The sequence below is a fragment of the Thalassophryne amazonica genome, chromosome 3, assembly GCF_902500255.1.
Source record: "Thalassophryne amazonica chromosome 3, fThaAma1.1, whole genome shotgun sequence".
Classification (NCBI taxonomy): domain Eukaryota; kingdom Metazoa; phylum Chordata; class Actinopteri; order Batrachoidiformes; family Batrachoididae; genus Thalassophryne; species Thalassophryne amazonica.
The window spans coordinates 74,225,902-74,252,393 of record NC_047105.1 but is presented as its reverse complement, the minus strand read 5'-3'; the positions used below and the strand labels follow the sequence as shown (position 1 = coordinate 74,252,393).

Genomic DNA, 26,492 nt, shown 5'->3' with positions numbered 1-26,492 from the left:
CAAAAAAAAGAAAAAAAAAAGACTGTGTACGTCCTCAGTGCAGAAGAAAAAAAAAAAACTCATCTCAGAAATGAGTCCAGCTTTTCATTCTCGTGTGTGCATGTAGTGCAGAGTGCAATGGTACCAAACGTATGGAACCAAATTTGCACTCTAAATGCAATGCAACACAAATGGGATGAATGAATCCATCACAGTAAAATCGTCGTAGTACATATGGTCCTAGTCTGGTCAGAGTAGGACCATATGTACACTGTCAGTGTTAATTTAACACTGTCAGTATTAGTTTTACACTGGTGATTTTACTGTGATTTTACTTTTTCCTTCCGTGTGTGTGGATTGGGAAGTCTGGGCGGCTTTGCTTGAGCTGCTGACCCCGCGACCCGACTCCAGATAAAGCGGAAGAAAATGGATGGATTTTACTGTGATGTCATGTGACACCACAGTGATGTGATGTGACACCAATCAAATGACAAGGATCCACTCAGCCGTTATATAAAATGCAATGGCAAATGGTGCAATTATACGTCACGTGACATACAAGCCACCAATCAAATGACACGGATATAAAGTAAGCTAGCATGATTAATCAGATGTAGCATCAGACTTCTATTCCGAGGTAGGAATCTTAATTTTTGCTTTTAAAACACCCTTTTACGGATGTTAGCTTGTTAAAAGGTGTCTTACAGGACCCCTTTAAGTTCTTATGAGTGATGGTTGTGGATGGAGGCGTGAGGAGCAGCAGGAGGAGGAGAAGGAGAAGGAGGGCCAGCCGCCGACGTCACTCATCAGTCCGCTGGCTGACTGCTGAGCTTCTTCAGGCTTCAGGCTCAATCTGCGTCCAGCAGCAGCAGAGGTGCCGAGCAGCACACAAACCTTTATTTATCCCCCTCTGCGGTTTCTTCACCGGGTCAGAGAGAACAAAAGACGAACGGAGTGCATCACTGGAGGCGCCAGCTCTCCCTCATCTCGACCGCAAGCCGGGCTAGCTTGATGCTCAGTACAGCCTGCTAGCCTTTGTGGCAGGACGGTCCGTGCATCCGAGGAGCCGCTGAGCCGCTCAGGACTGGGAGAAACCTCAGCGTTGTGCCCCTGACAGTGAACAAGAGAGAGAGAGAGAAAGAGAGAGAGAGGGGGGGGGGGGGGGGGGCAGAGAGAGAGAGAGAGAGAGAGAAAAAAAATCATTCTGCGAGCGGATAAAAAGCGGCTCCATTGCGCAGCAGGATTTCCAGCATCGTCGGCTGCCTGCAACCTCCATCCAGCCTGACAGGACCAGGAGCCGGTTGATGACTAATATTCTTCCAGGATCATAGACACAATGTTGCGCATCGCGGCCAGCGTGTTGGCGACGGCGCTGATTGTTTTGGGATTTTTGCACACTTTGGAGACATTCACACCAGAAAGAGCTATTGATGGTAAGAAGTACTGGTTTACTCAATGTTTCCACAAAAAAGAAAAAAAAAATCTTAAGTGGGTTTATTGCTTTTCTCTTCCTCCATCTTTGCGCACAGGCAGAAGTAGGAAAGCAGCCAAAATCAACGTGGATGGGATGAAAGTGGGCTGAGATGATTAAAGCAGCCTTTTGTTTGTTCTTTCAGTGTCACATGTTAATGTTGCAGTGTCACAACTCCTGTGCTTGTTGGTTGCTGTTAACTGATCAAACTAGCACGTATACAGGTCGAACACCTTTTATACTAATTTTACTTAGACGGATCGCCAGTCAGATTAAAAACAGCAGGCTGATCTCTACTTATTTTTATTTTGTAGTCTTCTCTGGAGCTGTTCCGTTTTTGGTGGTCAGTGACGGCCGCAGACATAACTTTATTTATCTTAGTTTTTTGTGTCAAGGATTATATTGTGAAGTATGTACTTGTGGTTTAAATATAGGTTATTAGCAGCTTTATATCAGCAGTCATGCTTATTTGGGTAATAGTTGCAGGTGGTTCAAGAAGGTTGGGGGTTGTTTGTAACTTAGCTACAGGTTTAAATCTGATGGGTTATGTGATTGCTTAAATCCTGTGTTGTATTATGTATTTTTAATCTGCTTTTTGTGGTACCATAAGTTACCCATAAGGGCAAGGGACACAACTCAGTTGATTTTTGGCTGTCAGTCCATCTTTTTCAAATGAATAAACAGTCGAGATCTTGCCGCACATTTGAGCAGCTTTTGTCACCATCTAGTGAGTGATGTGAGGAATTCAGGGCTTCTATTACATCTCCTACTTGATACCCAAAATTCACAAAAAAAGAAAAAAGGCATTTATTAATGGATTTATTAATGCATGATTTTTTTGGTTCGCCGAGCTTTGACCTTCCAGTGAAAAGTGAGTCCCTTTGGCCGCTCCCTTGTTTTCACATGGGGTCACCACAGCATATCCAAGGTGGATCTGTATGTTGGTTTCGACACAAGTTTTACGCCGGATGCCCTTCCTCACACAACTCCACATTACATAGAGAAAATGTGGCAAGGGTGGGTTTGTACAGACCAAATGGTCTCCCCCGTAAAAATTGGTCTGCTCTGCCTTCACTGTGCATGCATCATTTCAGACCACAACAACATATCTGAGATTGACTCTCTTTACCCAAGGCAATCAAAGGGAATAATGTGATTATTAACCACCAGATGACAAGGTAAAACCTCTTAAATCATTCTAAAGTTAGTTTTAAGCGGAAATGAGGCTGTTTGATGCACTGAAATGACGTAAGCGCAGCTGCACGTCTCTGTTGCACTCTGATTGGTCCGTTGTGTTTTATTACAAAATAATGCTGAATTTATGTGGAAATGATTGTTGTACAAAAGCTTCAGATATCTGTCGCTGAGATAGATGATGACTGGAGTGCAGTTTGAGGCAAAAACAAGGCGATAATCGGTGGATCGCAGCTGACGCTTAGAAATGACGATGCTGATGCTCTGAAATGATGGATGCGCAGTGAAGGCAGGGCAGACTGATTTTTAGGCGGGACTGTTCGGTGACACCGGGAACCTTCCACACTGAGACAAAGCTCACTAATCATTTGGCCACCACCTCTGCAGGGTGCGCCCCTTTGACCTTCCAGTGTTAATATATAAAAATGTCAATTTTGAGAGTTTTACAGTTGTTGCAGAAGGTTTTGCTGTACGGATGGACAGCAGTTTCTCTTGAGAAGCACAACTAACACACACACTTATCTTCAACCCCATATCCAAAATCGGTCGTGGGGAGCCTATCCCAGCAGTAATAACGCGTGAGGTGGGGTACACCCTGGACACGATGCTAGTCTGTCGCAGGGCCACAGATTGACAAAAAACATATTCACACCTATGGTCAAGTTGAAGTTTCCAATCCACCTAACCTGCATGTCTTTGGATGTGGGAGGAAGCCAGCACACCCGGAGGGAATCCACTCAAACTCCACACAGAAAGGCCACAGGTGGGAATTAATCCCATGACCTTCTCGCTGTGAGAGTAACAGTGCTAACCACTGAGCCACCGTGCTGCCTGCACAACAACAAACAGTTGTGAAAAATATGAGTGCAACAGTTCTACTTGGATGTTGAAACCTCCTGCTACATGCAGAATTTGGGTTAAAACAGCTCACATTAGGTTTTTGTGTCATATGTCACACACATCAATATTTTAGCTCTTGGTTGCTAGCTCATTTGTAGCCTGTGTGACTCACTCAATCACTCCCCCTAATGGGAGAGGCATGGAAATACACTCACAGCAGTTCTTTTCCATTTAAAGCAACAGGAACATAAATTTGAAATTTATATGTTTATGTTGGCTGAAGATTTTCCCATTTAGTTTGAAGAAATCTGGTAATCTGTTGTAGCCATTTGACAGGGTGTATAATGTGAACCCTTTAATGTTGCTCTGTTATGGAAATTTTGCAGTTCTATTTTTTTATAGGCCACATGAGCCACAAGTGACTCATGTATTCCAGTGCTGTGTCAGTGTTTCAGTGTTGTCGCCAACTTTTGTCCTTGTTTCTTAATGGGGCACCAAAGTGTTCCTTCATGTGTTACAGTTAAAGGTGAACAACGCTGTGCAGACTCAAGTCAAAGACTAAAATACTATTTTAGGAAATGATTGTCACATAAACCAGGGAACTGAAAAATTTGTCAGGTGGATTTAGATGCTTCCTTTTTTGTTGCGCTCCGAAATAGCTAGCTATAATTTCACTATTCATTATTTTATTTGCACTGAACAGTAGAAGTCAGTTAAATTGCTTTGGGCAGAATCCTCTTTTTATGTTGTTAATACTAAAGTTGTGTTCTGGAGCTTTACAAAGTGTTTGTTTTTGTGTGAGTTGTGTGAATCTGTAGCAGATATGCTATTAAATTAAATGGTTACATGTTCTATACATTATATTATATATATTTGTATTGTGGATGTTTGCAAGCTTTTTGCAATTTGCAGGACTTTTTTATGTCAGTATCTGTTATTGAAACAGTGCAAGCATGTGTGTGTGTTTGTGCGTGTGTGTGTGTGTGTGTGTGTTTTCTCAGCATTTTCTAGTATTGTGGCCCCCATCGGCCACTATAGAATACTCACAAAAGAAAGTGGACATGTTCTACTTATTCTCTCATGTCAGAATCCCAGTTCTTGCCTTATGAATGGTGAGCCTTTGCAATCCTAATTCAACCAATTCAGTTGCGGGATCTGGTTGTCTCAACAACAGGTTTGTCTTCACAACAACAACGTGTGCCCACACGCACGTTCCGGCCGTTCGTGGCTGGAACGTGCGTGTGTAAATAGTTAAAGTAGTTGATAAAATGTTATTGCCATTATTGTTTCTGTATGACATCATTGCTTTTCGTCCCACACATGGATGAGTCACGTTCAGCTCATCTGAGCTTTAGTTATTGATCCGTTCAGATATCGTCAACATTCGTGAAGTACATCGAATTTGGGAGGTTGGACGACAGTCAAATGGAATGCTGATGGTACGGGAACTACGCAAACGAAAAGGAACCGTCAAAACAGACGAATTGAGGACGAATACGGACGAATTGAGGACGTTGTTGGGATTCGTTCACATTTTTCAACAGTTTGAAAATTCTGATGAAGTGCCAGCTACAGGAACAAAGTTAGACGACGTTTAAATGATGCCCCTGAAAGTCAACGTAAGTCCAGATTTGTTGTTTCGTTTTGGCTTTGGTGTCCTTCGTTAGTGCCGTGTGACCATGGCATTAGGGGGATGCAGCTCCTGAACTTGAACACACAGCAAGAGTCTGTTTTCCTGCCAGCTTTTCCCACACATGGACTTTAGTGGTGTGTGTGTGTGTGTGTGTGTGTGTGGGTGGGTGGGTGGGGGGGGGGGGGGGGGGGTGGGGGGTGGTATGTATATTTGTCAACATGTATTTTGTTCTGGTATAAAAAACCTTTGCCACAATATAGCATTTAAAAAAGCTTTGCACCCAGTGATTCATTGTTGCCCGTGACACCTGAGACATCGGTGATAAATGATCAATAAAAAAAATGAATAAATAAATACAAATAAAATTTTCACCAGCATTCATAAATGGTAACATCAGTCCCTCCAAAAACTGCCAAAGACAAACTTTGAGGTTCTTTGGCAAATATAACTGTTTGTGGCTGGCTCAGATAGTTTCTATTGTTGTTGCTGCTGTTCTTCCTTCTCATTCTTCTTCAATAATTTGGTCCCTTCTCTAAAGAAACTGATGACCCCTCATCAAAATGTTGTCAGTCAGACATGACGTAAACCCCACTAGAGGTCACTGTATTACAGGTCTACGGTAACTGGTGCAGGTGAGGTTTAATTAAAGATTAAGTCAAACAGCTCTATCTTAAACAAGAGTTCTCCTCATGTGACCATTTAGTGACGTTCTAAGAGTTAAAACAGTTTGACCTTGTATGATCTCATGAGGAAGCACTATCATAAATGTCAAACTTATATTGTCTAAATACGTAAATCTAAATCATTTAATCGAACACGAGGGAACAAATTTGTCAGGTGGATTTAGATGCTTTCTTTTTTGTTGCGCTCCAAAATAGCTAGCTATAATTTCACAATTCATTATTTTATTTGCACTGAACAGTAGAAGTCAGTTAAAGTGCTTTGGGCAGAAACCTATTTTTATGTTGTTAATACTAAAGTTGTGTTATGGAGCTTTGCATAGTGTTTGTTTTTGTGTGAGTTGTGTGAATCTGTAGCAGATATGCTATTAAATTAAAAGGCTGTGCTATACATTATATTATATAATTATATATTTGTATTGTGTATGTTTGCAAGCTTTTTGCAATTTGCAGGACTTTTTTTTTATCCCAGTATCTGTTATTGAAACAGTTATTGTGTGTGTGTGTTTTCAGCATTTTCTAGTGTTGTGGCCCCCATCGGCCACTGTACATAGAATATTCACAAAAGAAAGTGGACATTCGGGCATGTTCTACTTATTATCTTGTGTCAGAATCCCAGTTCTTGCCTTAGGAATGGTGAGCCTTTGTAATCCTAACTCAACCTCCATATGAATGTTATCAAGTTCTCAAATGCCAGGTTAAACAAACAGAGCACATGGACATATTTCAGAAACTAGGTTCTGAAACAGGGTCGTTGTTTACCTAATTTTTGTGTACCGTGTGTCAGCCAAATGCACTCAGTCTAGGTTCAGTAGCACGACACTGGATTGGCAACTGAGAGATGAGAGATTGATATCAGTTGATATCAGCCATGTTTTAACCAACCAAAATGTTCACAGTAAAATATGTCAAATTTTGACTAATTCAAAGCACAATTTCAATGAAAATATATTATTTTACAAATTATTTATGTAAGTATTTAAGGGGTCATATTATTTAAAATCTATTTGGTCTATCTTTTAAGCAGGGCTTGAAATAGTACGTGCATGTGCTAGTTTGTGCACGTATTATTCGAGCGGTGCATGTAATTTCATACTGCACTTGCACTGGTGCAAGTAACTTTATCTTTAACTTTTATCAACTATAAGCACCAGTAGAATGAACCAATAAAGGAATAAATAACGAAAAAACAATTTCCAGTGTGTTGTCTTTGTCTTCCCTACGTTTTATGACTCAGACACATGGAGCGAGTTGCTGTGCTCTGTTTGTTGTGTTCGCGCATGCAGATGTAAACAAAGAAAAGAAAAAAAATGGCTGGCTGCGGTTCCTCTCTCTCTCCCCCTCAAACTCTGTCATCATTGTGTTATAAACCAGTCACCATTTGTTTTATTATACATCTGTGTAGTTAATAAAATTATCTTCACGGACGATTAGTTTGTGCGTGCACGTGAAAAAAAAAAAGTAGTTGCCGCTGCGGTTCCTTTACAGAACCCAGGAGACGTCACTTAAAGTGATATTTTTTTTTCTGGCCATGATAATTTGTGCACACATTTTCCTTTAATTGAGCACACGAATTAATAAAACGTGCTCTCAAATTAATAAAACATGCGCACGTTTTCCTGGCCGTGATAATTCGTGCGCACGTTTTCCTTTAATCAAGTCCTCGAATTAATAAAACGTGCTCTCAAATTAATAAAATGTGCGCACGTTTTCCTGGCCGTGATAATTCGTGAGCACGTTTTCCTTTAAACGAGCCCTCGAATTAATAAAACATGCTCTCAGATTAATAAAATGTGCGCACGTTTTCCTTTCATTCAAAATGAACTTCATAATATGACCTAAATTGTCATCCTCATGACGCTTCGACCTCAGCATCCTTTTTAATGTGCTTAAACTCCAGATGATGCCATGATGGGCAGCTGAAATTCTCTGTATGTCCTTGTGCACCCAAACCATGATTATATACACTGACCAGATCCATTTTTAATGCGGAACTGTATTACACTGTCTGTTGGCTTGTTGACTAATAGTCAACATTTATGTGTCAAGACAATATTGAGTGCACGTTTTACAAATTGTGGCCACGTTTAAGTAGATCGTGCCCTTGTTTTACTCAAACGATGCCGAAAATGCACCCACAATATCATAAAATGAGCACACAATGTAATAAAACGTGCGCACATTCTCTCCACATGCAAAACATTTTGCGATGACACTTCCAGGGCTCTGTAGTTCCTCGCTCACTCGCTCCGAAACTCTGTCATAATTTTGTTATAAACCAGTCATCATTTGTTTTATTATACATCTGTGTAATTAATAAATAAAATAATATTCACAGATGATTCGTTCGCGCACGTATGTGAAAAAAAAAACTGAGGGGAGAGCAGCGGCGGCAGACTCTCTCCAGAGAGGAATTAAGAATCTGACACATCAGAGGAGGAGTTTTAAGGTTCATATAAGACTGACTTTTGGTTGTGCAAGTAACTTTTTTTTGGTGCAAGTAATTTTTTTGTTACTAGCACGTGCAAGTAGGTTAAATAATGTATTTCGACCCTTGTTTAAGGTTATATGTTGTTGAGGTTTCATGTAAAACATCCTCACAGTCCTGCAGCTTTATGCTTGGGTATATAGATGCCACACTCCTATGAGCAATGTCAAATTAAAAAAAAAACCTCCTGCTTATTCTGTATGCCACGCCCACTGAGCCCTCCTGTGGTTTTGACAGAGAGAACATAGAGAGGGCCGACTCCCACAAAATAATGTAATCTGGACGCCATTTTGATTGTGTGTAATCGGGGCAGCTTGGCTGCTGCAGTGGAGTGACATTTTGTAAACAAAACCTCTCTTGAGTGTACTACAAGCTACTGTAATGCACTATTTGACTTTAGAACACAAGGAACTACTATTACAAATGTTTATTTAAACAGCTGTTATGATTGTGGAGTGTATAGAGTAGAAAACAAGGCGCTGTAAGTATATTATAACCTAGGCAGCCTGATGTTTTATATTTTATATTTAGTTTTATATTTTCTGTTGTGTTTTTAATCAGGTTCTTTTGTCTCTCTCTAAAATTGTATTGTAGCATCATTAGTTATTACTATTATTGTTGTTGCTATTATGATTATTATTAATATAGAATCAAAAATACATTTAAAAATATTACAATTTGTAATACATTTGACTCTTTTATGACATCAACCACTGAGCCATTATTATACAGAAAACAAATGCACACAAATGTGCTGACAGGTGCAACAGCTTAATGCTAACTTTAACATTGAAAATGTTATAGATATGCTAACGCATTAGCATCGGCCCCGTTTTTAAGTTATACAATACATCTGTCAACTGTTTCAGAAGACCATAACAGGTCGGTTTAACATAAAAAAGGTAAATATTACTCACAGACATATGCTCTTTAGGGTTTTAGTGGGGGAAAATTAAGATAAAGCGAAATAGAACAATGAATCAACGAAGCATTAGATTGAAGCACTGCGTTGATTAGTTCAAAGCAAAGCTGCGCTGCAGAAAAGTTGATTACAGACCCACTGCAGGGTCTGTAATCAATGTAGAGAAATGATCATTTTCCTGACCAACACCCCCAAAAACAATGGCCACTCTGAAGGATCGATTAGGGAATCGTCAAGCAAAAAGATTATTGATGTCGGTGGATCGAATCATTTCTTAACGATACCCTTTGGAAAGGAGTAGAATGCCAGGTCCTTGTTTGTTTTAGTGTACTTGGTGCAATAGATAGCAGAACACTCAGTTCCTTTAGATCTTGATGTTTTTCTGATGTTGCTGGTATGATAGTTATGATCCATGAAAAATGCACATAAACAGAAACTTTTGTCTCTAATATGACTCTGGAGTGACACAAAGACTGCCATTGTGCGTCTATAGCAACACCCAGTTACACACATTCAAAATGGCGACCGGCGCTCAGCCAATTACAGTGCAGCATATAGGAAGTCTGCCATCTCTATGTTCTCTCTGGTTTTAGTGTGCAATATGTTAGTTCCATTTAAAGCAACAGACCCAGTGTTGTTGTTTAATTAATTTGATTTAATTTATGTGCTTAGAAGTCGTTGTTGTAGCAGTTTATTATTTCATGAAAAATAGTTTACGTCATTTACAGCTTGTTTGGGTGGGGGCTGGGGTTTTTGTGTCCAAATTAAATTTTTGTCTTCTCTCTGGGATAATTGGTATTTTTCTACATCAATCCATTTTCAAACCTGCTTATTCAAGTTAAGAGGGTTTTTTTTTTTTGGAGGTCAGCTGTATATCACAACAGTCACTGAGTGGTTGGGTACAGGTTGCTGTTCTGTCATAGGGCTAAGTATTTTTAATGAAACCTAATTTAACAATTACCCGAGTGAGAAAAATTAAATATATGAATGCTAATTTCTATTTTATGAAGAAAATGACAAGAAAAGTACATCAGTTTTATAATGTTGGTATATTGACGACAGTCCAGGCTCCCTTTAATCAAATTACATATGGCACTTTGTTTTCTTTTGTCACTGATGTATTGAACCCAAAATTATTTATTTTACTGTGTATACATAATGCTACCCTGTGGACCAAAAAGAGTTAATTAGCTATGCTCTTTGATAAGCCAGCCTTTGAGTCAGTTGTGTTATTAGAACGTAAGTTGCCATCATTTGGTTTAACAGCAGAAAAAGCAGGTCTGCACTCATCTGCAGAAAAAAAGTGTCCTCCTGTTCTACTTCCTGCCTGGAGGTAATAAATGTGTCTGATTATGGCATCGTATTTGTTATTGGTGTCAGACATGGCATCTGCTTTGATGTGAAACAGCACTCTAAAATTTGTGCTGTCTCAAGGACTGTCAGGTTGTTCACGTATGCGCATTAATTGCTTGACGGTAATTGCACAATCAGGTGTACCACTAGTGTTTCACTTTTGGCGAAAAATGAAATTCAGTATAATGCTTAATAGTTTGTTTCACAACGATAACAACATCCCAAGGGATCTTCATGCAGAATTTCATGAGCAAATACCATTTAGATTTTTTTCGGTGACAGACTGAGTGCTTGATCCTTGTGAACAAAAACAGACTACATTAGGTTTGTGAAGAACTCTTTTATTCCAAAAAGTTACACACCAAAGCATTGGAAATGGTGTTATTTCTGTGTCCTATAATGTGAGTCAAAATACTGGACCAAAATTTCTGCTGTAAAACCTCCATCATAGTTTTACAAGTGATTCCAGTATAGAGCTACTACTACGGAGACTACAAGGCTCTACAGAGACTACATTTGGCACAAATTGTCATTCCTGAGGTACTAAAAATAAATATATCACTTCCAATTTCTAGATCATGGTTGAGACAAAGGCACTCTAGTGAAATATATTGGTATCATTCCTGCACCTAGTGTTGCCTCTCTGTGAGTATGCTACTACGTAGACTACAATATTTTGGGGGACATCCACATCCCTGATTATGTGAATTTCCCAGAAGTTCCAGCAATAAAACTGAAACAAATTACTAGCACTGTTTTGTAGGGGATCCATTTAGGTGTAAAATCTAATAAACAGGAATTATGAAATCAAAGGATTTATGTTTAGAACATAGTGTTTTCTCAAATGAATTGACAAATTTGGATTCTGGTTACAAACCTATTATTTTACTCAAATGACTGCTGCTTGGCTCCAAGTGAAGATATTTTGATTCCGTAACTTGTGTCATGACCAGAGAAATACTGGGAATGTCACTGATTGGTGTAGTTCTTTGAAAGGTTCGAGAGGATAAATATCAGCTTTATTATATAATGAGCAAATTTCACATGAAATGAGGTAACATGCAAAAAATTGCATTTTTTCACCATATATTCACCATTTTTGAGTTTTTTTATGCATTTCCAAACTGTAAAAAGCAGGGCACAGATAAAGGTATGCCCAGGGGTCCTTAGCAATAGCTTCTAATGTCCCTAATGGCATTATTTTATGAGATATAGGTTGGTAACATTGCATTATTAAAATGGTAACACCTGATTGTGCACTTACCGTTGAGTCAGCTCGAAAAAAGCTACAGAGGGCTTTTAAAGCAAAGACAGCAGTTTTGATTCCCAACATTACTTGTGTATTTAAAGTGAAGGCGAGCGTTAATGTACTTTTAAAATGTGCATGGCGGCCCTGCCGTGAACTAAGCAGCTTCAACTGCTTGCTCGCTCCACTGGCACTGCGTATATAAAACGAAGCCAGAGGAAATGCAAAGTGTTTCTGAATCTGCTTTAATTTATGTGATACTGGCCAATCAAAACACAAAACATAACCAAAAAAAAAAACAAACCCCAATCAAAATATGGCTTGATCATGCCTGATTCCAATTGAACTGATCAGTTTGGGACATCCCGAGATTCTGTATTTAAAATTCACAAAATCAGGTCACAAATGTCAATAATCGATTTTATAAAGGTTAATTGCAGGGGTTGACGCACGGGTGCTGCCCACTGTTAAAAAGCTCTTTCCACACCCCTTATGTAAATCTGTGCTTGCACTTTTACTGGAGTCATTTTTGATCTAGAAATGCCCTTTTAATTTCAGTACATCTGCTATACGGCTGAGCTACAGCTACTCTTGTCGTTACAGTGCGCTAACTGTCTGAGGAAGGCAGCGCGGAGCAGATGCAAGCGCTGTGCTCCATAATGAAACAGAAAAACCACCTGTTTTTGGACTATATGTGACACACCACAGAACAAAAAGCATGTAATGACAAGTTCTGGTTGCATCTGAAGTCACGTGACAGAGCACTTGTTTCCACCACTAAAGGAAATCTCTGCTCTTATGTTCGCCCTCCATCAGCACGTTAAAGGCTCAGCTGACTGCTCCATGAAAGCACACTGACTGGTAGTCTGTTTCATAAACGGCCAAGAAACTCTCCGAATAGCTTATTTCCTGAGTATCATGGCTGTCATGCCATCTCAGATCTGCTGTGGTGACCCCCAATGGGGGGAAAAATGGAGAAGCTGAAGGAACTTATTATTATGATCTCCTGTCACGTAGGAAACAGCAGTTCAGAACCTTGTTCAGCTTCCCAGCTTCAGAGTGGAAGAGGTTCTGGAAATTATTAAGCTGAGAATTCCCAGTCATGAGCAATTGCATTGTGGAAGAATGGAAAAAATATTTTATTACATAACAGCTAAAGCAGAATGGAACTTTTTGCAAAGATATTATGTTGTTATTTTGGTTCATTTTTCAAATGTGTGACCTGTGAATATTAAAAATAAGCTCTGGTGACTTTTATTGTCCAAAAGTGATTGCAATAGACACCGCTGAACTGCTCCTCTGTGATCTAAATTTAAGAGAGGTAAAAATGACTGGATTTTGAACTTTTTAACTCATAGGACACAGAACGTGAGACTGAACGGGACTGTTTCAGATTAGGTTACATCCTCCATGGGTTTCCCACAAGGATGTGTGCTCTTTCCTCTCTTGATCATCCTCTACACAAACATGTGCCATAGTAGCAGAGAGGATAGAACTATTTTAAAGTATGCAGACGACACAGTTATTGTCAGCCTGCTGAAAAACAATGATACGAGCCACAGCCCAGTTGTTACTGATTTCCTTGATTGGTACAGTCTTTTCTTGAGATGAACATTTCTAAAACAAAAGGCATGATCATTAACTTTCACAAAAATAGTCATCCCAATTAAGAGGTAACAGTTTTAAAAGGTCAGACAGTGGAGTGTGTCAGCACATATCTTGTAACTGTGATTGATAACAAATGGAACTTTCAGGCAAACTGAGACACGGTGTACAAAAAGTGCCTGTATTGAACCATGCTGACCTTGTTTTATCATGCTTTTATAGAATCAGTTTGATCCTTTTGCCTTGTTTCATGGTTTGGAAACGTGTCCCTCAAAAACAAAAATTGTCTAAACCACATTGGGAAATGGTCAAGCAAGCTGATTGGAGAGTCTCAGCTTCATCCAGAATCCCTGTATACTAAACAGGTACAAAGGATAGCTGGTTCAATTGTAAGAGATGACTCCCACCCTCTTAATGGTGAGTTTCAGCTGCTCCCTTCAGGTCAGAGGGTACCTGCTTGTAAATAGGGCAGTCACAGTTATTACAATATTCGCCAGTCGCGATTATTTTTCATATTCCCGAATGTTTTTCATAATCGTGATTACCGTGAATTACTTATTTTATCCACAAAGTTGCATTAAACGACTCAGAATCTGACGTCATCGTGCTGCAGCAACCACACGCAGCCTTGCTGCCTGACTCACTCTGTTTCCTCTCGTCTTGGTCAGATGGTTAGCGAAGCTCGGATAATAACACGGAGCGTGAGGAGGTTCTGGTTCCAAAGCCACGTACCACGGCACCGCTGTGGATGCATTTCGGTTTTAAGTAGGGCTGCCACGACTAGTCTCATTAACAACTAATTTAGTAGTTAACGAGCCATTTATTTTATTTAAGTCTTTGTTTTTCCTCTCAATTCATAGTTTTAGGCAGCCGTCCTGCCGTCATTTGGACGTTCAAATTTTGAATAAGACAGCAGATTAAAACAGTGGCCGTCTTACTCAAAGCCGTTTAAAATGGGTAGTTTACCGAAGGAGCTGTGTGTACGAGGTCTGTCAATAAAGTATAGGTCTTTTTTATTTTTTCAAAAACTATATGGATTTCATTCATATGTTTTTACGTCAGACATGCTTGAACCCTCGTGCGCATGCGTGAATTTTTCCACGCCTGTCGGTGACGTCATTCGCCTGTGAACACTCCTTGTGGGAGGAGTCGTCCAGCCCCTCGCTGGTTTTCGGTGAAAATTTTAACGGCTGATGAGAGATTTTGAGGTGATACTGTCGCTTTAAGGACTTCCCACGGAGCGAGACGTCGCGCAGCAGTCCCAGGCGCCGTCGTCAGCCTGTTTCAAGCTGAAAACCTCCACATTTCAGGCTCTATTGATCCAGGACGTCGTGAGAGAACAGAAAAGTTTCAGAAGAAGTCGGTTTCAGCATTTTATCCGGATATTCCACTGTTAAAGGAGATTTTTTTTTAATGAAAGACGTGCGGGCGGATTGCAGCGTCGGCTCGCATCCGCCGCGACGCTCCACCACAGGAAAAACACCTCTGTTGGAAGCCTTAAGGACAAGTTGGAACATGTCCAGCTGTTAAACAATTTCTCATATACTCACTCCACTGAAAGCCATCAAAAGCCGCCTGGATTTTACAAATGGTTATCAACACGGAGGTGTTTTTCCTGTGCCGTCCGCACGTCTTTCATTAAAAAAAATCTCCTTTAACAGTGGAATATCCGGATAAAATGCTGAAACCGACTTCTTCTGAAACTTCTCTGTTCTCTCACGACGTCCTGGATCAATAGAGCCTGAAATGTGGAGGTTTTCAGCTTGAAACAGGCTGACGATGGCGCCTGGGACCGCTGCGCGACATTTCGCTCCGTGGGAAGTCCTTAAAGCGACAGTATCACCTCAAAATCTCTCATCAGCTGTTAAAATTTTCACCGAAAACAAGCTTAATTTTTCGAACCGTGTCCACTTCGATGTGCCTCACAGGTTTAGAAAAAATTTTGATCAAACAAAGCGCCAGTCTCTCAGCAACTTCTCAGACAAAGGAATTCCGACGAGAGGCTGGACGACTCCTCCCACAAGGAGTGCTCACAGGCAAATGACGTCACCGACAGGCGTGGAAAAACTCACGCATGCGCACGAGGGTTCAAGCATGTCTGACGTAAAAACATATGAATGAAATCCATATAGTTTTTGAAAAAAATAAAAAGGACCTATACTTTATTGACAGCCCTCGTATGTGCATGTGCGCGCGCGGAGTCAACTCGCTACGGACTGCGAGGGAGGGAGATTCCTGAACGGAGGCACGAGATGTTACGTTCTGCTGTGAACTATCAGTGCACTTAAGACAGCGAGCGCGGAGCAGAGAGGGGATTTTAACCCGAGTAAACATGTTTAAAAAAAACCTTGGGGCTGCCTTTATGCTCTGTACTTTCTCTACACGTGTGGTTCTGATGGCACCGACCTGTTCGCACCATGTGCACGTCGTATACTGAATTTATGAGATCACGAGATGAAATTAATGGTCAAATATCCTTAAAACATCCTTAAAAAAATGAGAATATATAAATGAACTAAGCAAAAATTACACACACGAGTTTAAAAAAAACCCCTGCTGTGGAAAAGCTGTGCAGAGGCACAGATCACAAAAAGCTGAACTTTAACAGCTGTTTATTTTCCAAAGGTATGTATTTGTTCAATCTTGAGCTTAATGTAGTGTTCAAGCACAAAACGTGACTGATGAGGGAAAAAAGGATGACTTCATCACAATAAAATGAACTGGAGTCAGAATAAAAATACAAGCTGCTGATTTCTGTTGTTTTTCAAAGTTATTAAGCTGCACCTATATGTTTTAATTATTTCAAAGTGAGTTGCCTCTTATTGTATTCTGATTTATTTATACAAAAACAAACAAACAAACAAACAAACAAAAAAAAAAACCATGGGGAGTGTAATCAGCCTGCATTGTTCTGTTAAGTTTATATCAGTTTTCATGAACATGTCCAGGTGTTTTTCCTTCTTTATAAGAGTTTGGTGTTTGCTCCACAAAGTTTTAAAATACAATAAAATGTTCACACTGTTCTTTATAGCGGTTCTGTAATTTCAGAAATTCAACAGAAACAACCACAAATCATAAAAAGTTGGGACTGTGTGTAAAATGAAGATAAAAATAAAAATGTTGTACTATTCCCAGTTTCTCCACTCACAAAAGCCAAACATTCTTCCAGAGTTGTGTAATCATACTATGATAGTAGAATATAAAGAAGGGAAAAAAAGAAAAAAATAGACAATATAATCGTCAATCGCAATTATTTGCCTGACAATTAATCGTCTCCAGAAATTCCTAATCGTGACAGCCCTACTTGTAAAATCAAACGTTGCAAAAACAGCTTTGTACCAGCAGCCATCAGTGCTGTTAAGAAGCAAGAGAAACTCTAATATAACTTATGTATTTAATTTTTTATATTTTCTTTTACCTTGTTTTTATGAACAGCACATTTATATCCTTTGGCTTGGTATGATATGTTTTTAGACTTTTTATCTGTTAATGTTTTAACTCGTTTTTTATCTCAGGGTCGTCTTTTATTGTTCTTTTAGCCTAAGCACTGTCATCACTTGAATGCTTTGTTTCCTTAATTCTACAATTAATTACTTTGTAATGATATGGTTATGTGAATGGAAAGTCTAAATGTATGTTAATGTGGAGGTATTTTGTAGTATCTGTAAACAATGATATTTGTACCACTATACTATCAAAAGGTCCATAATACTGTCAAATTTGCTTGTTTGAATATAAAATTGAGTAAAATGTAACCATAGAACCTTCAAAGTTGTTAACCAACCTTCAAATACAGAAATGCATGCCTCGTTCTCAAGACCAGGCACCAGGGGTCTAAATACATTTTTTAACCTACTTGCACTGGTGCTAGTAACAAAAAAATTATTTGCACCAAAAAAAAAGTTACTTGCACAACCAAAAGTCAGTCTTATATCAACCTTAAAACTCCTCCTCTGATGTGTCAGACTCTTAATTCCTCTCTGGGGAGACTTTGCCGCTGCTGCTCTACCCTCAGTTTTTTTTTTTTTCACGTGCGCGCGCGCCAATGAATCGTCCGTGAAGATTATTTTATTTATTAACTACACAGATGTATAATAAAACAAATGGTGACTGTTTATAACACAGTTATCACAGAGTTTCAGGGGAGAGAGAGTGAGGAACTACAGAGCCCTTGAAGTGTCATCGCAAAATGTTTTGCATGTGGAGAGAATGTGCGCACGTTTTATTATATTGTACGCTCGTCAAGAACCAAGAGACAGACATAGCCAAGCAGAAAAACCTCAGCAAGAGAATACACATGCAAAAACCAATGAACTAAGAAAAATAACAATCAGACCAGAGAACAGATAACCAAACAAACTCAAATCCTGACATTTAGAAGATTTGTAATTGTAGCAATTAAACCTCTAAAATATGTTAACTTGCTATATTTATCATTTCACATGGCTAAGTATATAGTAAACTGATTTAATGAACTACATGTCATTTTAAATAATTGCTTAGACATTGTCTACGGACACTGGTGGACACAGCTAACCAAAACGTTAGCTTCAATAACTGTTAATCTGCTAACTGAAAAGTTAGTTTTTATAAAGCTAAACCAATAAACCCCTAAAAAATTTAGTGGAAGTTACAGCTAAAAGCTAAACCGATAACTTTCAGTATTGACACCAGTACACTAGCAGCTACTGACACACAACAGTGCTTGTCTCAGATCAGCCTTTAAAAGAGACCTGGTGACCGAAGAGAAGAGAAGAAATAATTTATTTTTCAAACCATACAGACCTGCAGGTGTATCAAACGAGTCATGCACAGGCAGATAGCTTTGACTTATGGTTAAAATTTTAATCAAGTTAAATTAACGTCACCTCTGTTGTTTTACAAAGTGAAATTATCAGCTATATGTTTTAGTTTTAAAGTAATGCACTAATTTTGAAGGTTTTAGCATTTACGGAGTACAGACACACACGCCGCAGTGCAATATGGGAAAATTGCCATCTACTGGCTATCCTGTAGATGGCAATGTTCATGACAGCCTGAAGTCATACCTCAATCAATTATCAGGCACATTGTGCACAAAAGGATTTTTCAAAACTGTGCAGAACAATATGTTTAAGACAGTAGTACACCTGATCGTGTACACGGCAAGTACAAGTTGCGATGGTCTTAACATGGATCAGACTGTTTAACCCCAGTGCAGCGAGCAGGCAGATAAGCAGTTAAAGTCTTTTATTAAACACAGAGAGAAAAAACAAAAACAAAACTCTACAACTTCTTCACCAGTGGTCCTCAGGCACAGTGGAGGGCACTAAGTTCAGGAGCAAATACACCTCCAAGGTGTTTTTTGTTCACATCTTTAGGAAAAAACAGCACAAACCATAATGGGATTAATAGGGCTGAGGAAAAAAACAGGGATTACTGCTCAAAAACATGAAGATATCTTGACTGAAACAGTTAAGATTAAAAGCAAACATAGTAGCTCAAAAACCACTCTGGCTGCAAAAATCATGCCAGGTAAAAGCTCATTACAGTAAACACATAACATAAGTGTGCATATGTGTGCTAATGAAATATCATCATTAATGTTAACGTTTACAACTATCAGTATAAGTAAGTAGCTCACTATAGATGCCCCTCTTAGGCAGCATCTGACTCGCCACTGTACTGCCATGGAAGGAAAGTTCTGCCTTGCAGATTTTGCATGACATGTTTTTCTCTTTAGTTTGGTTAAAATGTTCCCAAACTTTAGAGCTCTGTTGCCAGCTAGCCATGATATTGTTTCGGCATAACTTTTCTGGCGACATCACGGCTGACCCTGATTACCACTACTGCACATGTTTGTCAAGCACAGAAAGGTAGCGGAAGGTACAGCAGCAATTTTGAGAGAAAAACAAAGCTTAGAAAAATTTGATTTGATGATGTTATTAAATTAGTCCTTTATACATCCTTTTGCAGGCTTTTCCATGCATCCACCACTCTCGTTGTATGTAAACAAGAATTTCCTCAAATCCAAATGTCCTTCTTTCAAACAATTACTGACTGTGAGCCCTTCTGCTCACTTCTGATAATGGTAGATTAGGAGTGCATTCACTTGCAGTATGCGCCATGCACTTCATTACGCATGAGCGCTGCCCCATAATTGTGTGTTCACACAGTGGCAATAAAAAAAGAGAAAGCAGTCTCTGATTTCCAAGGTTTACATATTCTTTGCTCCACAGTATTGAAGCAAACGTGAATAACTGCTGAGTTCTGCCTGTACAAGGCACAGCTGTCTGTTTGCACTCCATGCGCACAGTAACGTACACAGCAGAACACACGTGCAATTTGCACAGACATGCATACACCATCCCACACTGAGCCAGAGATATACGTATATCTGTTTATTTGTGTGACACAGCGTGACCCATCAGTGACTGAATCATCAGCATAAATCATCGCACCATCATCAGGCAAGAACACAAGTTCAGAGTCTCCTGGCAACTCCCTCATTCGAAGCATTGGCACCTGCTTGACTACATCATTGTCCAAAAGCAAAACCAGAAAGATGTCCTGTCCAATAAGGCAATGACTGGTTCAGATGACTGTTGAACGGCTCATCATCTGAGGAGGTCTGGACACTGCAAAACTGTTAAAAGCTTCGACATCACCAAGCGTGAAGACCCAGAAACAAAGGCAGAGTTTCAACAGTGTCTGATGAAAGAACTACCCACAAAGTACACTCCATTCCAGCTCCTAAACATTGGGAGGAGCTCAAGACAGCCATAACAGCAGCCTGCTAAAAAAATACTTGGACAAGCAAGCATCAGGACAGGTTTGATGAGAAGGACCAGCTCCTCCAACGACTCATCGACCAAAGCCAAAACACTTTCCTCATCCTCCAGAAAGATCCAACTTCACAAGAGAACAAGTCTTCTTACAGTAAAACAAAGCAACTTTTCAAACTGAAACTTGAAACAGCTGAAAAACCTGTGGTAGATCAACAAGACTGCTGAAATCCAAGCCCCCGCCACCCTCTTTAATGCCACTAAAGCAATCTACAGCCTAGTCACACAAGGACAAGCAGTTTGTTACAGCAAGGATGGCCTGAGCCTGCTGAAGAGGACATCGGTGCCCAGTGGAAAGAACACTTTGACGTCTTGAACACCAACCCAGTCGCTGATGAGGAGAACTTGTTCAAGAGTCCCAACTTTCAAAGAAACTCTCCTTGCCCTTAAAGGTATGAAAAAAAGCAAAGCGCTTGGTGAAGACAACATTCCTGTTGAGGTCTTTAAAGAAGGAGCTCTGTTTCTCCAACACTAACTATACCTACCCATCATCAAAATGGAGACTCAAGAAGAAATGCTTGCACACCTCAAAGACTTGCTGATTGTCACCATCTACAAATGGATTAAAGACAATTATGACTGTGGAAATCGTTACAGAAACTTCTTTTTGTGTACTGCAGGAAAGATTCTCAAGCCCTGGTCCCACCAAATAATGAAGGATGAATAATGAGCTACGCAGCATGTTTTTTTTTTGCCACAAGAGGGTTTATTCAACTATCATGGCAGAATGGTGGCATTGAGTGGCTCTTAGAGGCATTATCTTCAGTTAATGAGGCTCATCTCTGAGCTGGCACTAATTTCAAGATGTTCAAAATTTAGCAACAACAGCATGGGGTAGTTTGTGTACGAGTAACTACGACAACTAACAAGGATTTTAGAGGCATGTGTGTGGTGCATCTGAGGCTGCTAAAAGCCCATTATCCCAGCACCTGGCAGCTATGTAGGGCCTGGGAGGCTATTTTTGGAGTGGCTGCCCTCTTGTGCAAATAGGACCAAACATCTGCGTTCGTGCACTGATGTCACGCTACATGGCACTGTGTGGCTCATACGTGGCTTAGCATGGCTTAGCGTAGCTGATACGAGCCATTTGAGGCTCTAATGACTGGTCGGTCGTGGCTCACTTAAGGCTGCTATGTGGCACATGCAGGGTACAGAGAGGCACATAGAGGTGCCTTAGTAGTGGATACGTGATAGACGAAAACGTGAGTCATTCTTCGAATAATCACTACACAGTACACACCCATGCGTGGCTCATTATTCATGGCTTATTATTCAGTGGGACCGAGGCTTTACATGGATTGCCAGCAACCATGTGAGACCACAACTGGAAAACATCCTTCCTGAAACATAGAGTAGCTTCTGACCATCAAGAGGAACAACAGACATGATCTTCACTGTCTGCCAATTGCAAGAAAAAAGTCAATAGCAGCATTGACCGTGTTATCTCACCTTTATTGACCTGACAAATGTGTTCATCACACCCAATTCTGAGAAAGATTGTGAGCAAAATGGGCTGTTCAGAGAATTTCATCAATATCCTGAGGCTTGTCCACGATGACATGTCCACCGCAGTTCTGGTAAATGGCAAAAAAACAAAACAAAACAACAACAACAAAAAAATTGAGACCTTTAGTGTTCAATTCGGAGCAAAGTAGGGCTACATCATTACCCCTATGCTCTTCATCATCTTCGTGGCCATAAGCCTCCACTTGATCAAGCACGAGGTGCCACCATTAAATGACACTGTCATGGCAAGCTCTTCAACCTGAGCTGACTGAGAGCCAAGAAGACAATCACCCCACTTTGCTCCTGCACTTCCAGTATACCGCCGACAACAGCATGTCATCCTTTATGGAAGAACGTCTTCAGAAAATCTTTGAAACCTTTGGCGAAGCCTACACCATGCTTGGTCTTCACATCAACATGAACAAGGCACAGATCCTGTATCAGCCTCCACCCATCATGGTCAATCCAAAGGTTCTTGCTGTGAGACTACACAGACATGTCCTGGAGAATGTGACCCTCTTTCCATATCTGGGCCGCCATGTGTCATCAAATGCTGAGTCAAGTGTGCTGGAACTTCCTTTGGCCAGCTTCACACCCGTGTTTTGAACAAGAGAGACCTTTGACACAAGACAGAAATCCTTGCCTACAAAGCCATCGTCATGCTAACCCCGCTATACAGATCTGAGAACTGGATGACCTACTGCCGCCACTTTGAAGAGTCTCAGGTGATTCTACCAACACTGCCGAAGGAGTTTCCTCCATATCAGGTGGGAAGACTACCACACCAACATCATTGTCCTGGCTGAAGCCAAGCTTTAGAGTATTGAGCGTGTCTTTATCAAGAACCAGCTTTGGTGTGTGGGTCCCATCGTTAGGAAGGATGACAACCGACTTCCCACTCAAATCTTCTACCCCCAGCTGTGCAAAGGAAAATGGAACAGAGGAGGGCAAAAGAAATGCTGCAAAGGCCTCCTGATTAGACATATTAGGCCAATAACTGGTTTCACGGTATACCGTGGTATGAAAAAGCCACGGTATCAAAACCACTAATTAATTCGTTATGAGAATTCTTGACAGGCCGAGCAGAGGCGCCGCTGCCACCCTTCCACCTGGCGTGCACCTCTGTCTCTGTTTACAAATAGGCAGCTAACGTTAGCTAGCTCTGCATCATGGCTGAAGGAGGCAAAGCCTGCACTGAACTTCTCCCTCCATCTAAAAGGATCAATTTGGCTTTTTCGTTTTATTTTCCGTGAAATAGCCGTTCAAATAAAAACGGTGGCAATAAAGCACTGCAGCTATGGCCTGTGTTGGACTTGCAGCGATTCAAGATATCCGCAAAGGACATGGAAGGAGTAAACTTTATCCCATCTTTGAAACCACTGAGAAGTACAAGCGGTGGACTGGAGTCATGCTTGTGTTCGACTCAATTTCTCCCACAAACATGTCAAGAAAGACAAATACATCTACTATTCCAAGCATTTTGTTGGTGAATCTGGGCCAAGTATTGAGCATCCGGAGTTCCGGACCTTATTCCATCCACGTTTCTCCCTAAGCAAGTAAGTCATGTTTCCCACTGGGCAGATGCTGCATGTTTAAAGGAGTGACTATTATTTTGGTATTTTCTCTAAAGTTATCAGTGGTAAAGTGCTCGTAGCGGTCGACATCGCGTCAATTAGTGCACCTGTATCATGCGCGCTTCATACGCAAATGGCCATAATGTTATTAAAGCACATTTTAAAGTTATACATAATACCGTGAAATCGTAAAACCACGGTGTTTTTGCCCACAGTTATCATACTGTCCAAATCTCATACCGGCCCATGCCTACTCCTAATGCACAACCTCAAGAACTGCTCCATCGACTGAAGACCTGGGAAGAACACGCAAGGGAACCAAGCCAGCTTGTGAGCAATGATGAGTGGAAGTTTTTGAAAAAAATGAATGTGAACAACATAGAGGAGAAAAAGGAAGGCGAGAGGGCAAGATCCTAACCAGCAGAAGCTTCCCGCAGAGGCTTTCAGAATCAGTGCACATCAGTGCACATTTTGTTTTTGTTTTTTACTGTGTACACTTAAAAGGCATTGAGGTTAACACTTAGTTTAGAATGGGTTTTTTCCATTCTGTCAACTCATTCTGGTTTAAAGTGTTTGTGTAACTGACCATCAAACAATAAAAGCTATTTTGCTTTGTTTTTGTTTGACGTTATCTCGCTTTTCTTTACAAATGCATTGCCAGTAGTGTGAGGTTTGTAGGGAACAAGATCCACATCCATATCAATGATCACCTTGAAGAGAGCTTGGATGGTGTGTAAACATCTGTACTTTTTCCCTTGTACAGCAAAATAATTGAGAAACCTGGCATGAAAATGAACTATTTCTGCCTCAATGCACAGCTATTGAATTAGTGAAATCTCCAACCTCTGAGTTTAAGACCATGATTTGTTGAGTCAGCCTTGTGCAATATACCATCTTAACTTGAAAAGTCACAGAGAGGGTAAAGGCATTGTACTTTACTGGATTTCTCAATGAAATATTTTGAAATTCTTTGCTGTTAGGTCTGGTTCATGTTAGAACAAATACAAAACTAAACAAATAGCTCTGATAATTTGTCTTTACCATACAGTTTAAAAAGCCAGAATCAAACTATTAAAAATATTAAACATTTAAAACTTTACGAAGTTTCCTCTCAATAGTAATATCTGAATGCAAGTGTTGCTACATTCAAATTCTAACACATCTGTTGTCTTTCTTTAAATAAAGCTCAACAATCAGGCGTATTCTTTAATTGTGGTTTTAACCAAAGGGCTTAAGCTGTAGAAAATGGAAAAACTTTAATGTAATGCATGTTACATTTGCCTGATGCTCTTAAATGCCTTTTTTTTTTAAATAAATTTCTTTGATAGCATCTTTGGTTTCTTATGTGTTTGAACTACACTAGTAAAGTGTTATTGAGTCTTTGCTTGAACTTTACGTTATTTAATTAATTTTTATTTTGTAGCCCTGTAAAGATTTCCTTTCACCGCCATGGTACTCTAACCAGAGCAAAACGCCCTGGACCACCAGCAATCTGTGCGTTTAATTGGATCTAAACTGCTCTTTGTTTCCCAGAGGAGATGGTTACGAACAGACTCAAATTGTTAAAGAGTGTTGGTAATTGGGAGCTGAGCGTAAGTGAACTGAATGAAAGATGTCCCGTGATTTCATTCAGTAAATGTAACATCAGCACAATAATGGATCACTGGCTCTGTGACACAAACTAGTTTTCCTCAAGACTTCAAGTGGTAAACAGTCCACAAAATATAAATTTGTGCCATGGTGAAACGGTGTCTGGCTTTTTTCCTCACAGAAAGAAGGTCAGGAGTTTGATTCCATCAATGCCAGCTCCTATATGTGTGGACTTTGTATGATTTTGCCGTGTCTGCGTGGGTTTCCTCCGGACACTGGTTTTATTCTGCAACACACTCATTAGGTTTGTGGACTTCACAGAAATTGTGATGAATGCAGTGGGCGAAGGCCTGGATTTGGTCCCCGGGCACAGCTCAATGGTTGCCCACTGCTCCTAATGATCAGTTTGTGTCTAATTATCTATAATTAGAATTTCCTACAGGGGATGAATTAAAAGTATGTGTATTATTGTAAATGAAGGTGTTTATTTTTAATTTATTTGTTTAGATGATGTTTCTTGAAGCAAACCCATCTAAAATAACTGTTGGAGCTCCTTGTGTTTCTTTCTTTCTTTCTTTCTTTCTTTCTTTCTTTCTTTCTTTCTTTCTTTCTTTCTTTCTTTCTTTCTTTCTTTCTTTCTTTCTTTCTTTCTTTCTTTCTTTCTTTTTTTTTAGTTTCCCCCTTTTAAATGTGCAGAGTTGATAAAGTCCATTCTCCTTGTTAATTAAGTCACAATTTAATGACTTTTGTCCAGCTTTTATGCAGCCCCCTGCTGTAACATTTGGTGTTGACCCTTGAATGTTTGTTAATAGGGTCAACAGAAGAATGCCACTATATTCCTTTCTGCCTTCTGATGGCAATATGGAACACAGAGTACATTTTTAGGTACATGTTAAAGTGGACATGCCACCCAAACAACTTCTAAAATAACAGCAGATGTAGAAAAGCAGTCATGCCAAGAACAGATGGGAAATATATTTAAACACTGCTATAAAGACAAAGTTGAGACCACTGCCTAACTTAACAAGTGTTGGTTGGTGCCTAAATACTGTATACGACACACTGCAATCTATACAGTATATAGAATACTTTGGTTAGCAGCTTTTTCTGGAAAAAAGGAAAAATGTATGGTACAACTCAGTTACATTATTATAGTCGATGGCTTGTGGCAGAAACCCAATGAAATTCTGCAGACACCAAAATAGCCACATGCAATTTCTTCATACCTTTTGTCACCAACAAATGAACTGTTATGACAATTTTAAAGGTCAAAGACACACTGCCTGTGAAAGCATTTGACACACTCAGTTACTCCTTTCAAGTTCAATCAAGGCTCAACATTGTTCTTGGGTTTTAACAGACATTTGTTTTGGCCAACATGCCTTCACATGCCCCAATAATGCTGTTAGCAAATACTTTGAAATATAAAGCAAATAATGCATTAAAGCTTTGAGTATTTACAGCCAAATCGGACTTGGCCTTAAAGCTAGCTATATGAAATTTCAGTAAGGTATGTCTTCTATAATATATTCCAGTTCTAAGGTAGAACTATACTAGTGTATACTAAGATATCTAACATAGGAAGAG

The 26,492-nt window shown here is 39.9% G+C and overlaps 1 protein-coding gene across 2 annotated transcripts in view; it reads left to right on the top strand.

Moving 5' to 3' along the window:
- Window positions 1–685: 685 nt before the first annotated feature.
- Window positions 686–26,492, top strand: part of LOC117507043 (low-density lipoprotein receptor-related protein 1-like) — a 446,568-nt gene continuing 420,761 nt past the window's right edge. Inside the window, exon 1 of one of the 2 annotated variants that reach the window (XM_034166738.1) lies at window positions 686–1,412. In XM_034166738.1, the coding sequence (XP_034022629.1) occupies window positions 1,316–1,412 (97 nt within the window). In that variant the 5' untranslated portion in view covers window positions 686–1,315. The remainder of the gene's footprint in view (window positions 1,413–26,492) is intronic. The other variant, XM_034166739.1, reaches the window with a different exon arrangement.